Genomic DNA, 14,995 nt, shown 5'->3' with positions numbered 1-14,995 from the left:
ACTGAGTTGCTTGGTACCTCACCATTGCTGAGGCTGGCTTTGAACTCTTGATCCTCCTGTCTCAGCCTCCCGAGCCACTGCAATTATAGGCATGCAACACCGTGCCTGGCATACCACCAGCCTTTTTTATTTTTTATTTTGAGTCAGGGTCTGGCTAAATTGCTAAGGTTGGCCTTAAACTTGCAATCCTCCCACCTCAGCCTACCTAGTTGCTGGGATTACAGGTGTGTTCCACTGCACACATCTTACCCATTTTTCATTAAAAAATCAACTTCCTCCTCCTGTTGAATTGCCCATTATGTCCTAGTCATTGCCCACCTATCTTCTAATGTCCCTTAGAGGGCAGCTGAATGTGAACATAGAGAAATAAGAGGGCACAGAGACTCATAAGGGTCAGAAATAGACATTAACCCTAATCTGTCAGTCATAATCCTCTGCATTTCCATTGCTTTCCACTCTTGAGAATGCCCTCCTCTAAAGACATTTGTTGAGCACCTGTTCTGAAGCAAGGACTGTGCCAGCAGCTTGTGACATTAAAATTAGTTAAGACATGGTCTTATCTTTGGAGAACCAGCAGTCCTGCAGGGCAGACTAACAGATATCCATGGAACATTAATACTGTGTAATCAGTACTATGCTAGCAAGAAGAACAAAGTAGTTTAAGAACACAGAGGAAGGAGCGATTAACTTGGGACTGGGGTTGGGAGAGTGTGATGTGTCAGTGAGGGCTTAGCCATGACCAAACAGCTAATTTTAACAGACACGTTAGATGTTTAACAATACCTAGTAATACGGTTTAAAAGATGACTTAGAATTTACTTTGAAAAAAAATTAACCAAAGCCTAGTTTTATAATACGCAGTCCCTAATGGTGTGTGTGTGTGTACGTGTGTGTGTGTGTGTGTGTGTGTGTGTGTAATTCAAGTGGAATATAATGTGAAGTTGCTGGCTGAGGTAGGGCTACCACTGCTGCCAGCACTCCCTAGTAACAACTGGAGTTGTAAGCCAAGTGGCAGATACTGTCACTCCCACTGTCTCCAGAGAGGGAAAGAGTGCAGGGCTTGCTCATATTTACCCATACTGAAGGGGTAGACCCAGAGGGTCATTTGTGTTCTATGACACCACAGTCAACAGAGATGAGGGTAGCAGACACCTGGCTCAATAGCAGTAACATCTAAACCTTTGGCTTGACTAAAAGTTAGGCTGGTTTGGGCTGGGGTTGTGGATCAGTGGTAGAGCGCTTGCCTAGTACACGTGAGGCACTGAGTTTGATCCTCAGCACCACATATACATAAATAAAATAAAGGTATTATGTCTATCCACAACTAAAAATATTAAAAAAAAAAAAAAAAAAAAGTTAGGCTGGCTCAATCCAATTTGCAACTGGGGAATGTGCAATCTGGAAATTGTGGACCAAAACAGCTAGCATCAAGAGCTTCACAAGGAAGCTTGTAATGTAGAAACAGGCCAATGATGGGTGGAATTGGGAAGCTGGGGAAGAAACAAGGAGGGTAGCTTAGTTATGAAGAAGGGATCCTTGAAGAGAATAGGCAAGTGGCAGAGAGGGGACAGATCAGCAGATGGGCATAGAGGCAGACACTCAAAGAGAGACAGGCAATAAGCACTGCCTAAGTTTCTAAAATTTCTAAGTCCTGGCCACATGAATCCTGTCAGTAAATTTCCCCCTTTTTGTGTCCTGAATGGGCCTCTATCTCTGTTTCCTATAGATGTATAACCCCAACAAGCAGAGAGGAGGGATCAGGAAGCTGGGTCCACCTCAAGCTGGGGGTCTGGCCACCAGTGAAAGCCCCTTTGACAGCATCTTACTTTGCTGTTTCTCCTTCCAACAACTTGTCTGGATGTAATCGATATAATCCTTCTCTATAGTCTTCTCCAGGTCATGCAAAGAAGCTCCTCTATAGGCCTTGTCAAAGTTTTTATCCACAAAGTAAGGCACCTGCAGGTTCTGGGTTTCTCTGGAAATGGTGTAGCCCAAGGTCCTGAAACAAAAAGAGAAAGGCTTGGGGAGCTTGTGATATTTCACAATGTTACTCTTAGCTCTGGTCTCATAGACTCCATGATCACCATCACTGCCTCACAGGACAGAGGCAGATACCATTTTTTTATAATATACTCGACACTTCTTATTTCCCTAACAAGTAGTAAGCAGAAAGTCATCATTATCAATATTACATAAACATGTTCATACTGTGAATTCAGCTTCAGTATATACAGTTGATTCTTTTCAAAGATTTACCTCTTATACTGCTCTCTACATAAAAAGTAAAATGCTAAATGCTTGAAATAAATAAATAAAAATTACATATTATATAGGACCTAGGATGGTACCTGACAGAGTAGGCTATTGGTAAATGCTGGTTGCATGAGATGATTAATACCAGAACAAAACATTTACGAAAAAACTAGAAAGCTTCCTACAAGGTAGAACCAATTTTTATGACATGACATAAAGTACTTCACACAGAGTTGCTAAGTGAGAACTGCAAAAACTGTAGACAAAGGATTTCAATGATGCCTCGGGGCTAATTCCCTGTGGGCCCAAGTCATCCAACAATATATGATTCTCAGAGAAATTTTTTTTTTTTTTTGGTGGTGTTCCTCATGCACCTCATGCAGGTTAGGCATGAGTTCTACCACTGAGCTACATGCCCAGCCCAGGTTCCATTATTATTTAAAAAATAACTAATCCAATGATTCTCAAATTTTAGTGTGGGCCAGAATCATCTGAGAGACTTGTTAAAACTCCAGATTGTTTTTTAGGTGCAGTAGTACATACTTGTAATCTCAACAACTTGGGAAGCTGAGGCAGGAAGATTACAAATTTAAAGTCAGTCTCAGCAACTTAGCAAGACCCTCTTTTAAAGGACTGGAGATTTAGTTCAGTGGTAAAGCATCACTGCATTCAGTGCCAAAAACTCAGATTTTAGCCAGGCTCAATGGTGGATGCCTAATCCTAGCAACTTGGGAGACTGAGGCAGGAGGATCACAAGTTAAAAGGCCAGCAGGCAACTTAGCAAGACCCTGTCTCAAAATAACAGTTAAAAGGGTTGGGATGCAGCTCAGTCATAGATTGCCCCTAGGTTCAATCCCCAGTACTGGGTTGGGGGAGGCTCAGATGGTTGGTCCCCACTCCCTGAGTTTCTGATTCAATAGGTACAAAGTAGATCTTCTATTTCTTTCCTTCTTTTTGTAGTACAAGGCATTGAACCTAGGGTCTTGCCAAAGCAAGGCAAGTGCTCTATGATAGAGCTACATCCCCCATCCCCTTAACCACTGAGCCACATCCCCAACCCTTTTTTTTTCTTTTTTCAATTTTTATTTGGTGCTGAGGGTTGAACCCAGTGCCTCACTGATGCGAGGCAAGCACTCCACGACTGAGCTACAACCCCAGCCCCAACTCTTTTTATTTTTTATTTTAAGACAGGGTCTCACTAAGTTGCTTAGGGCCTTGCTAAATTGCTGAGGCTGGCTTTGAAATTGTAATCCTCCTGCCTCAGCCTCCCACGTCCCTGGGATTACAGGCATGCACAAATGTGCCCAGTTGATTTTGTCTTTTTAGTATGTTGATTCTGATGATGCTGGTCTAGGGCCAAACTTAGAGAACTAAATTAATTGAAATAATTAGGGTTGAGAGTATAGCTCAGTGATAGAGAGCTTGCCCAACAAGTATGAGGCCCTGGGTTCCAGCCTTAGCACTGCAATGATGATGATGATGATGATGATGATGATGATGATGATGATAGTTAATTTAAGAAATAAAAAATTTCCTACTAAGAGTTTATAATCTGTATGCATTAACAAGTATAATGAATCTCTACATTTTCAGTAAAAATAAATGTGATGTCATAGTTTGACTATATAGTTATTAATAAATATCCCCTTCTTGTAATGTTTTAAGTTTAAAATCATCACTGGGTCCAAGTCACTATCTATTCTATTACACATTCATTAGTGTCCTTTCTAACTCCACCATGGTGAGATAAAGACTTTCTTCAATAGAATTCTTCTGATTCCATTGATCCTACAGAAACAGTGGTTGCTGTTCTGCAGCTGACCAGATGATGTCACTATAGAACAACACAATCCATCTCCTAAGGCACATGCGACTGCCACAGTATTTGAGTCTGCACTATTAATACCTTAAATATAAAATCAGTGTTTTCTACAGTGAAAGGTGAAATGAAATGTTAGTAATATGTCAGCAAACCTTTAAGTTTTTGATTTGCCAGACTGTTATTAAGGAAGATTTATAAGTATTTGACTTACGATTTATAGAATAGACTATATGGAGGATTAGCAGCCAGCAGTTGAGTAATGACAGATATAATCACAATCACAAGAACTGGAAGTAACTGAATAAATGCAGAATACGTGGTCTAAAAAAAAAAATTTTTTTTGGTATGAGTGTCCTTCATCAATACAAAGCTTATTAAAAATACAAATGCAAAGAAGCCCCAAAGAAAATACAAATTATCAATGCCCAAGGCTCTCTTGGCAAGGCTGTACCTGCAACTGAGAAGTACCAAACAACCTTATTCTTTTTGCTGAGAAGGATGAAGAAGGCCCACCCACAAACTGGACTGACACCCAGTAATCTTCCTGCAGCCCTCTTTCCTAAGACCAATGAAGCAGATACCTTTAGGTAAGGTCTTCCCAGACTGTGACTCTCACAGCTGAGACTCTAGGAGCCATGTTAATATGAAGCAACTCTTTTGCCTTGACCACAGATGACTGGATAGGGAGACATCTAACTATAGCAGGGATAACCACGTTCTTCCTCCTTGGGGTGAATTTGGGGTTGAGGTTCATTACCCTTTGCTGCATCATTTGAAAAAAGGATACATACTCTCACAAACAGTTAACCACCGATTTGAAAGGGGAAGTAGAAAACAGAGGCAGAGTGGTGGGAAAACTGTAGATAATCTGGCCCTAAAAAATCACTGTGAGTGGTGCATGCCTGTTGTTCCGGGAGACTGAGGCAGGAGAATTTCAAATTCAAAGATAGTTTCAGCAACTTAGCAAGACTGTGTCTTAAAATAAAAAAGGGCTGGGGATGTAGCTCAGTGACAGTGCATCTGGCTCAATCACCAATACCACAAAAAAAAAAAAAAAAAAAAAAAAAAAAGAATTATGGTGAGCATAGCTGCCTGGCAGCCTGCCAGTACCCAGTTCCTGGTTCCTGTCTGTTAGGAGGCCCAGCTGTGCTTCTTGCCCTTGAGTTTCATGAGACTCCCTTGATCCAGTACTTTAAACCTCTTTTAGTTCTGTTTTTGTTTGCTTTGTTTTTTGTAGCACTGGGAGTTAACTCAAGGGCATTGAATTATATTACCATCCCTTTTAATTTAATTTTTTTGCTTACTGCAGTACTGGGGATTAAATACAGGAATACTTTACCACTGAGCTATATTCCCAGCTCTTTTTATTATATTTTGAGACAGAATCTTGTTAAATTGCCCTGGCTGGCCTTGAGTTGGCAATCCTCCTGTCTCAGCCTCCTGAATTGCTGGGATTACAGGTGTTTGCCACCACTCCTGACTAGTTCTACATATTTCAAAGGAGGGTCCTATTTTCTGCAGTCAAGAAAACCTTGATCAAGATAGCCCCATGGTGTTGGGGTTGTGGCTCAGTGGCAGAGTGCTTGCCTAGCACATGTGAGGCACTGGGTTTGATTCTCAGCACCACATAAAAATAAATGAAATAAAGGTATTGTGTCCACCTGCAACTAAAAAACTATTAAAAAAAAAAAGAGGCTGGGATTGTGGCTCAGTTGTCGATAGCTTGCCTAGCATGCCTGAGGCACTGGGTTCGATCCTCAGCAGCACACACAAAACTAAATAAAATAGTCATAAAAACAACAACAACAACAACAACAAAAAACCATGCTGGGCATGGTGGTGCACACCTATAATCCCAGCAGCTCAGGAGGTTGAGGCAGGAGGATTGCAAGTTCAAAGCCAGCCTCAGCAACTTAGCGAGGCCCTAATCAATTTAATGAGAACCTGTCTCAAAATAAAAAAAATAAAACGAAAAGGGCTGGGGATGTGGCTCAGTGATTAAGCGCCCTGGAGTTCAGTCCCCAATACCAAAAAAAAAAAAAAAAAAAAAAGAACAAACCAGCCCCACAGGAAGACTGAAATCCTGTGAGAGTCACAAAAAAACAAGTGGGTAGGATGCTGGCCTGTTTGGGCCAATGATCCTGGTCCTCACATTATTGCTGCTGTTCCCCTAAAGGACACTTTGGCAACATTTCTCAAGTTTAACTTCTAAAACTTGATCATGCACCATAAAGGTGGGCTCAGTACAACTCTTTATGAGCAGCGGCTCTCCTTTCTTCCCTAAGCACCTGAGGCTTATCATCTTCCTCTTCCTTCCGCGTCTGTGTCTTCTCATGTCGATGCCGCCTTCGATAATAATGAGCGTCATCTGTCACATTTGAAAACATATGAATATTTCCTGGAAAAGAAAGAAAATAACCACTTAGACATTTACTCCAAACTAGGTTCTTTAAGGATACAGTTTTGCCCTATTTTACCAGGTAGGAAAGATAGTAAGTAAGACATAAGCTGGCTAGAGATAGAAGGTGCTTAGTTCTGACTTCCTTTAAATAGTCTTTTGCAACTAGTAAGGGAGAGAACCCTGAGAGGCTACGAGAGAGAGAAATGGCATTTGGAGCATGAATCCTAGGACTACTTCTGTGTCTAAAATCCAATTGTGTCACTGGTGCCATTTATTTCTTGGGCATTGAATTATCCCGATTTCTAACACTCTAGAGGATACTTTTTAAAACATTTTAACTTATAACATTGAATGGGATGCTCACTGGTTAATCTTTCTTTCTTTCTTTCTTTTGTTCTGAGATGGTATCTTGCTATGTTCCCAGGCTAGTGGGGTTTTTTATTTTTTATTTTTTATTTTTATTTTGGGCAGAACTAGGGATGGAATCCAGTGGCACTCCGCCACAGAGCTACATCCCAGTCCTTTCTATTTTGTTTTACTTTGAGCCTGAGACATACTGATGTAGTTGGGATTACAGGTGTGTGCAACTGTACCCAAACTAGTCTTGCACCTGTACATTTAAGTGATCCTGCTGCCTTAGCCTTCTGAGTAATTGGAGCTATAGGCACACCCCACCTGGCCTGTGTACTTTTCTTTTTTCTCTATGTGTGTGTGTGTGTGTGTACTAGAGATTGAACCCAGGGGTGCTTAACCACAGAGTGATATTCCCACCCTTTTTATTTTGAGACAGGGTCTCACTAAGTTGCCGACACTGGTCTCAAACCTTTGATCCTCTGGCCTCAGCCTCCTGAGTTGTGGGGATTACAGACATGCACCTAGGGGGTAATTTTCAAACATCTTTATAACTTCTGTTTTATAATAATGATAATTATAGGCATTTTTCTATTGATTTATAAAACACTTAAATATATCTAGACCTCTTGCAAAGTAGATATTATGATCAACCACATTTTTTGGGTGAGGAACTAAAAATGAGAAACATCAAATAATTTGGTCAAAATTATCCACAACTAGAGGTTTAAGACTTGCCTCAAATTCCTGTTCAATTGATTCTAAATTCCTGCTGTTCCCATCAAACTACTGTCCTTTTTTTCTTTTTTTTTTGGTACTGGGGATTAAACCCAGGGGCAATCAACCACTAAGCCACATCCCCAGCCCTTTTTTTTTTACATTTTATTAGAGACAGGTCTCACTGAGTTGCTTAGCACCTCGCTAAATTGCTGAGGCTGGCTTTGAACTCACAATCCTCCTGCCTCAGTCTCCCAAGCCACTGGGATTATAGGTGTTCACTGTCTTTTTATTTAGAACTTCAAATGGGAGCTTGTTGCAAGCCATAAATAAATATTTTTAAGAATTATAATTCTAGTCAGGCACAGTGGCACATACCTATAATCTCAGACTTGGAAGACTGAGGCAGGAGGATTGCAAGTTCAAGGCCAGTTTGGGAAACTTAGCGAGACCCTGTCTCAAAATTAAACAAAACAAAACAAAAAACAAGGGTCAGTGGTAGAGTACCCTTGGGATCAATTCCTGGCCAAAAAAAAAAAAAAAAAAAAAAAGAATCATAGCTTTGGGTTACTAACCTGTAGGAAAATGTCCTCCAAAGAAGACATTGAATAGCTCTTCTGGAGTGATATCAGCTTCAAAGTCCCTGTAATAATTATAAGGTTTGGCTTGAGGTGCAGTGAAAGTCACTTGTTCATCTCCGTATTCATCGTAGCGGAGTCTCTTATCAGGATTGCTCAGGACTGCAAAGGCATTTCCTATTGCTGCAACCAAGAAGAAGCACATGAGCATATAGTCTTCACTGTGGTTGAAGGTAATCACAGCAGTAGCAATGAGGAACCCAGAGTTACTGGGTGCTAGACAACTTTCCAGGGACCCAAGGAGAGGTTCTTAGGCCTGCAAATTTCCCCAAAGTGCTTGCATTGGGGATGGCTTGTGATATAGTTTGGTAAGCCAGAAATAACAAAACTGAAATCAGACAAAAACTGCTGACATGAGAGTTAACTCTTAATCAAGTTCTTCTCTGGTGCAGTGGCCCATACTTGCAATCCCAGCAGCTCAGGAGGATGAGGGAGGACTGCAAGTTCAAAGCTAGCCTCAGCAACTTAGCAAGGCAATAAGCAATTTAGTGAGAGTTGGGGATATGGCTCCGTGGTTCAGTGCCCCTGGGCTCAATCCCTGGTACCAAAAAAAAAAAAAAAAAAAAAGAGTTCTTAAAGCTGGTAGTGATGGGCCACTGGGGAAGCCAAGGCAGAAGGATCATAAGTTTGAGGCTAGCCTGGTAACTTAGTGAGACCCTGTCTCAAAAATAAAATAAATTTTTTTTAAAATGACTGGAAATGTAGTTCATTAGTAGAGTACATTTGCCTAGCATGCAAAGGCCCTAAAACTGAAAACTAAAGGAGTTCTTACATTATCTCAGCTGTCCTGGAAGTTGGGACCCAAGCTCTCTGTTCAGATTGCCAATCACTGCAAGTCTCAGGCATGTTGGGGAAGTATCCTCCAACTGTCCAGCACTCATTCATCAAAAATGTGTTCCTGATTGGGCACAATAGCACACACTTGTAATCCCAGTGACTCAGGAGGCTGAGACAGGAGGATTGTAAGTTTGAGACCAACCTCAGCAATTTAGCAAGGTCCTAAGCAACTTAATGGGACCATTTTGGATCCTTATCCAAAATAAAAAATAAAAAGGCTGGGGAATGTAACTCAGTAGATAAGCACTCCTGGGTTAAATCCCTACTACCGACCCCCCCCCAAAAAATTGGCAAGAATACCACTATAGGTGCTATATTACATTAGGTTGTCCTAGTATTAGTGATGCTAAGTTGGATCACTTGGTTATAGTGGTTACACCCAGGTATCCCCATTAGAGAGGAATTTTTCTCCTTTGTAAATCAGTAAGTATTCTGTGGGGTGATACTTAGAACAATAATCTATCACTCAATAGTTTTAGCATCCACGGATGATTCTTGCCTGAAAAAAATGACTTCACTGTGAATGAAGCTCTTAAGTAAGATTTTTATTCATATGTTAGGTCCAAAAAAATTGTTTTTCTAGAACTGGGGTTTGAAACCAGAAGCACTTTACCATTGAAATAAATCTCCAGCCCTTTTTTTATTTTGAGACAGTATTCTTACTAAATTCCATAGGGCCTTGCAACTTAGGCGGTCCCTTTCTCAAAATAAAAGACTGTATATGTAGCTAAGTGACTGAAAAGCACTCCTGGGTTCAATCTGTAATACAACAACAATTATCTAGACTGGCTTTGAACTTATGATCCTCCTGCCTCAGCCTCCCATGTTACTGGGATTACAGGTGTGCATCAGTATGCCTAGGCCAAAATATTTTTTAAGAATATATTTCTGAGCTGGGTATGGTGGCACATGCGTGTAATCCCAGCAACCTGGGTGACTGAGTTAGGATAATCTTAAATTTGAGGCCAACTTTGGCAAAATGCAAGACCCTTAGCAACTTATCAAGACACTGTCGTAAAATACTGGGCATGTAGCTCAGAGGTAGAGAAACTGCCTAATGTGTGGGGTCCTGGGTTCAATCCCCAGTACCACAAAAATAAGGAGAAAAGAAACCAAACACTTTGTTTTCAAAAGAAATTAAGGTTATGTGGATGAATGCTGGAGAAAGTTTTGCTGATAATTACTATTTATGAGGTATGGCAAGAAAAAACTCTGCTTAAAGCCTTACAAACCAACTGTAGGGAAAGCTGAAACAACAGGCAACCATTATGAGGACAGAATTCAGCATCAGCTCAGAATCAGACCTTTGAAAGCATCTGTTGCTCCAGGAGCACAGTTCTTATCAGGATGAAATTTCAGGGCAAGTTTTCTATAAGCTTTCTTAAGCTCTTCATCACTGGCATTCCGAGAAACTCCCAGAATTTCATAATAATTTCTGCATTTCTTGATTCTAAAACAAAACAAAACAAAACAGAAACATGTTTACAAAGGGCTCTTTTGTACAATTAGCTACAAAATAATCCATCAATCCTCCCTTCAATCTGTGAGATTCAAAACAGACTTAAAAGAAAATTAGTGAACTCATTAATGAAACGTTCAAATCCTCCCACCCAGACTTTAGTGTTTTCAAAGTACTTTTAAATCTAGTATTTTATTTTCCCTGTATTCCTACAAGTGGGTTCAGGCTCAAAGTTCAGGCTCAGATTTGAAGAGATGAACCACTGGACTGCAAAGCCAGAAGAAATAGCTAACTGCGCTATTTATTTATTTAGGTATCTCCCCCCATTTCCCTTATGTCTATCTAACTTAAACTGTGCTTGTAAAAAGTTAATATATATACACAGTAAAAAAAAAAAAAAAAAAAAAAAGCCAATGGTACTAAAGTATATTCAATGAAAAAAATCTTCCTGCTTCCTTATTCCTGGTCCCTTGTAATCTCTGGGACAATTACCATTAGATGTTTTTTTGTGAATTCTATGTACAGAAAGAATATGCAACTAAACCTCCCTGCATTTTTTCTTGCCTAAAGGAAACATAATCACTTTTCTTCATCTTGCAGGGGTTTTATTGTTTTGTTTTAAATATTGGGGATTGAGCCCAGGGGTACTTTGCCACTGAGCTATATCCCCAGGTTCCCCACCACCAACTTTTTTGGTACTGGGAATTAAATCCAAGGGTGCTTAAACACTGAGCCACATCCTCAGCCTCTTCTATTTTAAGACAGGGTCTTGCTAAGTTGCTTAGGGCCTCACTAAATTGCTGAGGCTGGCCTCAAACTTTTGATCCTCCTCCTCAGTCTCCCTGGTGGCTGGGATTACAGGTATGCACCAGTGCATCCAGCTAGAACTTGGAATCCTTTTGCCTCACCCTCCCAAATCACTGGGATTACAGAGTGAGCCACTATGCCTGGCTGAAAACAAAAATTTTAAAAACAGAGTGATGATATAATTATGCCATGTAGACTTTCAAAAACCTCACTGTATAATCACAAGAAAATAAGAGTAAAAAGAAAAGTAACATGTTTACTTTATGAAAATAGTCTTAAATGTACCTGGAAAGGACCTGGGAGTTCCCAAGACATGCTTTGAGAACCGCTGGACTAGAATATGACTTTAAGTCAAAATGTTTTGGCTTCAGTCTGATCTTCCTGTATATTTAACCTCTGTACCTTAATGTTGTCTTCTAAAATGGGCTAAAATTATACCTATATTTCACAGAGTTGATGTTATGATTAAATGAAGCATTTATCAAAGCGCCTAGTAGTGTCTGATACTAAATGAACATTAAGTATCATATATTACCTCATTCTTTTAAAAAGCTGCATCTTATTGCATTGTATGGTTGTATACACATCCCCTAATCGTGGACATTTAAAATGCCTTTAATCTTTTGCTACTATACAATTCACTTAGATATACAGAAGTCCACAGTTTTGCTGAGGGATTCGTAGTAAGTCAGTAACAGGTTGGACTATAACATAGGGTTCCCTTCGTATAGCCCCTGGCAACCACTTATATACTTTTGGTCTCTGTAGATTTGTTTATTCTAAATTTTTCATATATTTATTTATTTATATATTTATTTGATACTGGGGATTGAACCCAGGGGTGCTCTACCACTGAGTCTCATCCCTCACCCTCTGTATTTTTATTTTGGGATAGGGCCCTGCTAAATTTGTTGAGGCTGGCCTCAAACATGAAATCTTCCTGCTTCGGCCTCCCAAATTGCTGGGATTATAGGCCTGTGCCACCACACCCAGTTATGACTTTGACCAACAGTATCCCCTGAAGTATTAATTTTTGAATCCTTTGAAGCTTCAGTTTTTTCTTTAATTTTTCTAGTTCTGGGAATTGAACAAAGGGCCTCATACATGCTAGGCAAGTACTCTACTACTGAGGTACATTCCTAGACCCCAATGTTTTAAACGTTGATGAAATCTAATTTACCTATTTTTTTCTTTTATCACTTATGGTTTGGGTGTCATATCTAAGAAACCACTGCCTAATCCAATGTCATGAAGACTTACATTTATATTTCCTAAGAGTTGTATAGTTTTAGCTCTTATATTTAGGTCTTAAGTTTAGGTCTTCGAGTTTTATTTTTGTATATGGTTCAAGGTAGGAATCCAAGTTCATTCTTTTGCATGTATGGCTATCCAGTTGCCCCAATAACAGTGCTGAATATTATTCTTTTCTCCATGAGAATGTCTTAGCACTCTTGTTAGAAATCAATAGTCCATAAATATAAAAGTTTATTTCTGGACTCTCAATTCTATTCCATTGATCTACATGTCTCTATGTCAGTCTACATGGTCTTCATTATAGTAGCTTGTGCTAAGTTTTGAAATCAGGAAACATGAGTCCTTTAACTTTGTTCTACTTTCCCAAAATGGTTTGTCTGTTCTGGGTCCCTTGCATTTCCTTATGAATTTTAGAATCAGATTGTTGATTTTCTCAAAATAAGATAGCTAGGGCTGAGTGTGGTGGCACCCCTGTAATCTCAGTCTCTCAGGAGGCAGAGGCAAAAGGATCGCAAATTCAAGGATAGCCTGGGCAATTTAGTGAGACCCTGTTTCAAAATAAAATTTTAAAAAGGGCTGGGGATGTAGCACCATGGTAGAATGCTTGCCTAGTATATGTGTGAGTCCCTGGGTTCAATCCCCTGTAACACTGAAAAAATAAAAAAAGACAGCTAGGATTTTGACAGGAATTGTATTGAATTTGTAGATCAATTTGAGGATTATTATCATATTGCCAAAATTTTATTTTGGTATTGGGAATTGAACCCAGGGCACTTAACCAACTGATCCACATCTCCAGCTCTTTTTATTTATTTATTTATTATTTTGAGATAAAGTCTCACTAAGGGCATAGGGCCTCGCTGAGTTGCTGAGGCTGGCTTTGACTTGTGATCTTCCTGCCTGTCTCTGGAGCTGCTGGGATTACAGATGTGAGCCATGGCACCCGCTTCATATTACCAAAGTTAAGCCTCCTAATCCCTGAAAAGATATCTTCTCATTTATTCAGGTGTTCTTTAATTTCTTTTTTTAAAAAAGAAATATATATTTTAAATGTATATATATTTAAATATATATGTATATACAAATACATATGTATATGTTTTTTTAGTTGTCAATGGACCTCTATTTGTTTATATGTGGTACTGAGAATTGAACCCAGTGCCTCACACATGCTCAGCAAGCGCTCCACCACTGAGCCACAACCCTAGTCCCTTAAGTTTTATAGTTTGTAATGTACAAGTCTTAATGTTTCTCTAGTTGAATTTATTCCTAAGCATTTATTTATTTATTTATTTATTTATTTATTTATAGGGGATTGAGCCAACAGGTGCTCTACCACTGAGCTACACCCCAGCCCTTTTTTAAAATTTCAAGACAGGGTCTCTCCAAGTTGTTTAAGGCTTCACTACATTGCTGAAGCTGGCCTCAAACTTTTGATCCTCCTGCCTCAGCCTCCCAAATTGCTGGGATTACAGGTGTGCATTACCACTCCTGGCCAGCATTTTATTCTTTTTAATGAAATTATAAATGAAATTATTTTCTTAATTTAATTTTCAGACTACTTATTGCTAGTATATAGAAAAACAATTATTTTTGCATATTGATCTTGTACCTTACACTTTTGCTGAACTTATTAGTTCTAATAGTATTTTTGTGTGTATGAAGATTACTTAGGATTTCCTACATACAAGATCATGTTATCTACAGACATAATTTTGCTCTTCACTCCAATTTGGTTGGCTTTGATTTTTTTTTTTTTTTCCTTGCTTAAATGTACTGGTCTGAACCTCTAGAAAATGCTGAATAGAAGTGGTAAGGGTGACATACCTGTCTTTTTCCTAATCTTGATGGGAAAACAGTTTTTTACCATTAAATATAAAACTGCTGTGGATTTTTTGTAGATTGCTGTTATCAGATTGAGGCAGTTCTATTCCTAGTTCACTGAGGGCTTTCATCATGTCAAATCCTTTTTTTGTGTGTGTGGTGGTGGTGGGGGCTACTAGGCAAGCACTCTATTTGTGAGCTACATCCCCTTTAGGATCTCCCTAAATTGCCCAGTTTGAGTGGCTTTGAACTTGCAATCCTCCTCACTTGGTCTCCTGAGTAGCTGGGATTACAGGCATGTACCACCATGTCCAGTATGTGCTTTTTTTTCCCCTCAGAGTAACAGTCATGAATGTACTGAAGGGATAGGAAAAGGGAAAGGGCACACTCTGAAGGGAGAGTGGGTCTTCTCAGAAAGGCGAGAGACAGTGTGCCTCTCCTGCACTCCAGTCTTACTGGGGACCCAGAGACATTTCCAGAGAGTCCCACCCAGGTCCACCTCTTGACTTTTTTCTGACGACAGAATGACCTCATACTTCCAAGTCCCAACTGACGTGACAACTCTCAGTCACCTTGGCCCATAGGTTCTAATGGATTCTCAACCATAAATCCTTACAGGAGTGTCCATTTTT

The 14,995-nt window shown here is 39.7% G+C and overlaps 1 protein-coding gene across 2 annotated transcripts in view; it reads right to left on the bottom strand.

Annotated features, from left to right (window-relative positions):
* The window catches only part of DNAJC18 (DnaJ heat shock protein family (Hsp40) member C18), a 28,355-nt gene that overhangs the window by 8,676 nt on the left and 4,684 nt on the right, over positions 1-14,995 (bottom strand). For both annotated transcript variants that reach the window (XM_079143978.1, XM_079143979.1), the window contains exons 3-7: positions 10,324-10,469; positions 8,120-8,305; positions 6,364-6,473; positions 4,287-4,396; positions 1,827-1,999 (exon numbers count right to left, since the gene is read on the bottom strand). In XM_079143978.1, the coding sequence (XP_079000104.1) occupies positions 1,827-1,999; positions 4,287-4,396; positions 6,364-6,473; positions 8,120-8,305; positions 10,324-10,469 (725 nt within the window). The remainder of the gene's footprint in view (positions 1-1,826; positions 2,000-4,286; positions 4,397-6,363; positions 6,474-8,119; positions 8,306-10,323; positions 10,470-14,995) is intronic.

The sequence above is a fragment of the Sciurus vulgaris genome, assembly GCF_902686455.1.
Source record: "Sciurus vulgaris genome assembly, chromosome: 6".
NCBI classification, from domain to species: Eukaryota; Metazoa; Chordata; class Mammalia; order Rodentia; family Sciuridae; genus Sciurus; species Sciurus vulgaris.
The sequence above is the reverse complement of the archived record's forward strand: the minus strand, read 5'-3'. Positions and strand labels throughout refer to the sequence as shown.